The sequence below is a fragment of the Malania oleifera genome, chromosome 1 (assembly GCF_029873635.1).
Source record: "Malania oleifera isolate guangnan ecotype guangnan chromosome 1, ASM2987363v1, whole genome shotgun sequence".
Classification (NCBI taxonomy): Eukaryota; Viridiplantae; Streptophyta; class Magnoliopsida; order Santalales; family Ximeniaceae; genus Malania; species Malania oleifera.
The window spans coordinates 85,835,118-85,840,654 of NC_080417.1; the positions used below are offsets into that span (position 1 = coordinate 85,835,118).

At 35.5% G+C, this 5,537-nt stretch overlaps 1 protein-coding gene across 4 annotated transcripts; it reads left to right on the top strand.

The window, feature by feature from the left end:
• The first annotated feature begins 1,667 nt into the window (after nucleotides 1-1,667).
• On the top strand, nucleotides 1,668-5,005 carry LOC131161326 (pentatricopeptide repeat-containing protein At3g02490, mitochondrial). 4 transcript variants are annotated; one of them, XR_009138401.1, is made up of 3 exons: nucleotides 1,668-3,766; nucleotides 4,073-4,199; nucleotides 4,812-5,005. XR_009138401.1 is itself a non-coding variant. In XM_058117038.1 (3 exons), the coding sequence occupies exon 1, from the start codon at nucleotides 1,793-1,795 to the stop codon at nucleotides 3,755-3,757; it is 1,965 nt and encodes a 654-aa protein (XP_057973021.1). In that variant the 5' UTR covers nucleotides 1,672-1,792; the 3' UTR covers nucleotides 3,758-3,766; nucleotides 4,073-4,109; nucleotides 4,812-5,005. The 4 variants fall into 4 exon arrangements, 2 of the variants coding, with proteins under 2 accessions (XP_057973021.1, XP_057973003.1); XM_058117038.1 differs by having other exon boundaries at nucleotides 1,672-3,766; nucleotides 4,073-4,109; XR_009138402.1 differs by having other exon boundaries at nucleotides 1,677-3,766; nucleotides 4,073-4,191.
• Nucleotides 5,006-5,537: the final 532 nt, after the last annotated feature.

The following is a 5,537-nucleotide window of genomic DNA, read 5'->3' on the forward strand; positions in this document are numbered from 1 at the left end:
CATCATACCTATATAGATCGTTGGATAATGAAATTTATATAAAAGTACCTGAAGGATTTAAATTACCTGAAGCAAAACCCAAAAAATTATATTCAATTAAACCCCAAACTAAAACAATCTAGACACATGTGGTACGATCAATTAAGTGAGTACCTTGTGAAAGAAGGATTCATAAATGATCCAATTTGTCCATGCGTTTTTATTAAAAGATCAGAATTCGAAATTGCTATTATTGTTATTTATGTTGATGATTTGAATTTAGTTGGGACTCTTGAAGAGCTCTCTAAAGTTGCTAATTATTTAATGTTGGAATTTGAGATGAAAGATTTAGGAAAGAAAAAATATTGTCTTGGCCTACAGATTGAACACATAAATGGTGGAATTATTGTTCATCAATCTAAATATAACGAAAAGGTATTAAGGCAATTACATATGGGCAAAGTTTATTCTTTGGGATCTCCAATGATGGTGCGATTACTTGATGTTAAGAAGGATCCATTTCAACCTCACGATGAGGAGGAGGAATTACTTGGTATTTAAATATCATATTTAAATGCTATTGGTTCTCTAATGTATTTGACCAATTACATAAGAACCGACATTGTATTTGTTGTAAATTTACTAGCAAGATATAACTCTACTCTTACTAAATGACACTGGTATGGAATTAAGCACATTCTACGCTATTTGAGAGATACATATGATTTGGGTTTATTCTACTCATTTGATTCCAAATCTCAACTAGTAGGACATGCAAATGTTGGATATCTATTTGATCCTCGCAATGCTAAATCTCAAACTGGATATCAATTTTTTTTACGGAAAACTGTTATGTCTTGGAAATTAGTAAAACAGACAATTACAACAGCTTCCTCTAATCATTCTAAAATACTAGCTATCCATGAAACTAGTAGAGAATGTGTGTGACTCATATCAAAGAAAATTGTGGTCTTAGATCAATTAAGAATATTCTAACAGTTTTATATGAAAACAACGCTATATGTATAGCTCAACTAAGAGGATGATACATAAAAGGTGACAGAATAAAACATATCTTTCCAAAATTCTTTTATACATATGAACTCCACAAGAATGTTGATATAGATGTTCAACAGATCCGATCAAGTGATAATCTACCAGATTTATTTATCAAAATTTTGCTTACTACAACAATCAAGAAATTGGTTTATTTCATCAGAATGAGACATCTTAAAGATCTTAGCAGAATGAATTAATATATGAGTGACATCCAAAGGAGAGTGTTATGAAAAATATGAATGTCACTCCTTCATCTTCCACCCCTTCATCTTCAAGGCCACCACCATGTATTGCCCTATAAAAGGGCCCTCTCTCTCTCTCTCTCTCTCATTTTGTAAGGTAGGAAAAAAAAAAAATACTTGAAGAGAGTAGACATATAAAAATGATGAAAGAAGATAAGAGATAAGATGAATGGAGATATTTTGTATAAGGTCGGTTCTAAATTATCTTATAATTTCTCTCGAGATTGAAAATTTTAATCCCATTAGCTCATGGAGTAAACATAATCGAATCACGTAAATTTTTGCCTCATCTTTATTTATTTATTTTTACATATTTTATAACATGGGAAAAAAAAAAAACTAGACGGGTGTAATTTGTGAATATGTGGAACTTCCGGAATGTGACTGGAATTTAATTTTTTGAGGGGCTATGAATCTTCCAACCGAGAGGTAAAACCCAAAACCTGGGCGCTTCCTTTCTATCTTCCTTCCTCAATCTTCAATAAACACCGAAACCCTAGACCTTGTTGAACATGAGACACCCATGGCGCCTGCTTCTTCTCCGCAGCGGCTACGCTCGATCTTCAATTCACATTTCCACTCACTTCTCGCATTTTCAGGTAAAATCCCACCCCAATCTTCAGATACTTCGTTCCTTCACTTCATCCTTTCTCACACATGCGCCTCACGTGCTTTCGCATCCCTTTGAACTCTTTACGAACTCTTCGAGAATTGGCACTTGCAGTTTTTCTTCTGAAGTCTCCCTCGAACCAAAGGACATAGATCATGTTGCTGTCACTGATCTTTTTACTAAACCAAACTCCGACGAAGAGATTAGGACCCATTTGGAGTCTAATAATGTTGTGATTAGCCACGATTGGGTGTTAAAGATATTGAGAAATCTCGATCATAGCCCTGATGTGGCTTCCAGGGTTTTTGATTGGGTGTTGAAGAACGAGGGTGAGAGATTGAGCTCGAAATCATATAATTTGATGTTGGGTATTTTGGGTATTAATGGGTTTATGAAGGAGTTTTGGGATTTGGTTAAGACAATGAAGACCAAAGGTTATGGGGTATCTAAGGATGTGTATGTTAGGGTTTTGGAAAAATTTGAGAAGGATGGATTGGTGAGTGATGTTGAGAACTTGAGAGGGCTGTATGCATCGAAGACCACGGTTGAGAATATCTGTTCTCGGATATGTAAAATAATTAGACTGGAAGTGTGGAGTGATGATGTAGAGTGTAGATTAAGGTCTATGGAAAATGTTACTTTTTCAAGCGATTTGGTTAAAATGGTATTGGAGCATCTTGCCACGGAGCCTTCAAAAGCTTTGATATTTTTTCGATGGATTGAGGAGAGTAGTTTGTTCAAACATGATGAACAGACATATAATGCTCTGGCAAGGGTTTTGGGGAGAGAGGATTGTATTGATCGGTTTTGGAAGCTTGTTGATGAAATGAGGAGCTTAGGGTATGAGATGGAGGCAGTTACTTATGTTAAGATTTTGGAGCGATTTATTAAGCGAAAAATGATCAAGGAAGCTGTGGATTTGTATGAGTTTGTTATGGGTGGTGCCCATAATCCTTCTGTTCAGGATTGTACTTTTCTTCTGAGGAAAATAGTGGTTGGTAAGGACCTGGATATGGATTTGTTTTTGAGAGTTGTGAAGGTTTTTGTGGAGGCTGGGAATGTGTTAACAAACTCTACCTTTGATGCAGTCCTCAAATCTTTATTGAGTGTTGGTAGGCTTGGGGATTGTAATAAGATCTTGAAGGCAATGGAAGAAGGTGGGCTTGTAGCAGGTAGCGCCATGCAGAGTAAGATTGCCTTTGGGCTTAGTAGTACAGGAAGGAAGGATGAAGCTACTGACTTTGTGGATACTGTAGAAGCATCTGGATGTAATTTAGATGACAAAACATGGGTGTCTTTGATAGAAGGCCATTGTGTTGCTGGGGATATTGAAAGAGCATTTCATTGTTTCCAAAAGATGCTTGAAAGAGGGAAGACTTTGCGTGCTGCTTGTGCTTTTGAGTTGTTGGTAAATGCATATTGCCATAAGAAGAGAGCTTTAGATGCTTGTAAGCTACTTTGTGAGCAGGTCAGTGAAAAACAATTAAAACCTTGGCATACGACGTACAAAGTATTGATAAATAATTTGTTGGTACAAGGGTGCTTTAAGGATGCTTTGAGCCTTCTTGGTTTGATGAAAAGTCATGGGTTTCCACCTTATGTGGATCCATTCATCGAGTATGTTTCAAAGTCTGGAACTGCTGATGATGCTATTATTTTTCTGAAAGCAATGACTGTGCAGAGATTTCCATCCACATCTGTGTTTCTTCGGGTCTTCGAAGCATTTTTCAAGGCCAGAAGGCATAATGAAGCACAAGATTTCCTTTCGAAGTGCCCTGGTTATATTCGTAACCATGCTGATGTTCTGAATCTGTTTTGTTCCTCAAAGACTGGACAAGTTGCTCCTGCAACTAATGCAGCTGCTTAAGCTGCTTTGGTATGGAATCTCTTGAAAAATTTTTGTATGCATTCCCTGTTTTTAATTTATTACATTTGGAGCGTGGACAGATTTATATTTTTTTGAAATGAAATTCTAGGAAATGAAAATCTAAGTGGGGGTTTTTTTCCCCTTTCATGGATATTTTATTTCATTTTCTTTTATGTTTCTAGCGATTGGTCAATGATCATATTCAATGGATTGAATAATTCAATCTGCCTCCGCATAAGTCTGAATGTTTGGTTCATGCATGCTGTTTGTTTAAAGTTTCATTCACAATAGCTGAATTTTTTGTTTTAATTTCAGCTGATCCATCCTTAAAGCTTTGTTCCATATCTACAAGGTCCTTGTTCACTTTGATGATTGATTTCCAAGCTTATGACCTCATGTGTTCATTGTGGTTGTCAACCATGTGGCATTCTTCTGTATGATGGTATTCTGTTTCGTGATATGTTTTTACTATTTCCATTTTGACATTGGTCATTTTTTTTTTCTTTTCATTTTTTCTCTTGAGATTATTTCTGTTCATCAGAATTTTTTTGGATTTCCCATAAAGCATAGTTATATGGGCAATACCAAACAGCCAGTTGAATTAACCAGTGTCTTTATCAGTATGCTGTACCAGAAACATGGGTCAGAATAAAACTGTAAAATGAGATAACAGTGGGGTTTTTTTTTTAAAAATAATTATTTAATAAATTTGAACTATCATTTTTTTTAATGTATCTTCTTCTTGAATATAGATGGAAAGGATGAACTAATATGGTTGAATATGAGAAATCGATACTTTAAAGATGTTTTAGAAAGTTTTATAGAACTATAGAAGCAAATACATTAGTTTTGAAACATGTACTAAACAACTTTTGTGACCTAAGTTGTACTAAAGCTTGTTTTAGCTAAAATGGTTGCCAACTTTGTTGCGTTATATTGTTTTATATTGTATTACTGCTTGTACTCTTTTTTCCCTAATTTATTTCTTCGACTTTCCCTGATCTGTTTCAATGTAATTATATTTGTTTTGAAATTTACATTATTGAACCTGCAGTTGCTCTGACTGACTGACAGTTGAACCCAGGGCTGTTGAATCGATGTCTGTCCTTGATAAAACTACCAGCTTGGCTCTGAAAAACCCTAGAAACAAATATGTTGCGATGCATGTATACTGCGCAAGACGAAAACCTGTACAGAATGATTTTGGTTGTGTTGGAAACAGATCGCAGGAATAATGGTTTTGGGTTACATTTGGTTTGGGGAGTCACTATTCCTCAGAATAGAGCAGTTATAATAGATGACTTTGATTGTTTAAACAAAAAAAAGTGTTATTATCATAAAGCAATTGACATTTCAAAATTTTTTATAAAGTCTAACAAGAAATATATAAGGAATAATATTTCTCGTGTCTTGGAGGCTATGACTTTCCATTTTAGATAATTCTTGGGTATTTAAGTGGGAAAGGGAGAGAGGTGGATCCATTACTCAAGTGGATTAGTTGAGTGTCTAAAAGGCTTCGGACCATGGTTTTAAATAAAGGCCGCGACCGTTACGTAAAGGTTTTTTGGGTTACCGATACCGTTACACACCGCAAAATCGGTGGGAAGAAAAATCACGGCTGTAGTGGCCGTTACGGACCACAACCGTTGCGTAAAAGCCGCTACGGCCGTTACGTAACCGCTACAAGACTGTTACACCAAAAAAATATTTTATTGTTTACTTTTTCTCTCTCTTTCATATATCATTCTCAATATACCAAGTGGCAAGAGGGGGAAAGATT

Coding starts and splice junctions, on each gene's coding strand:
- LOC131161326 (XM_058117038.1), top strand. CDS start 1,793: ATGAGACACCCATGGCGCCTGCTTCTTCTCCGCAGCGGCTACGCTCGA.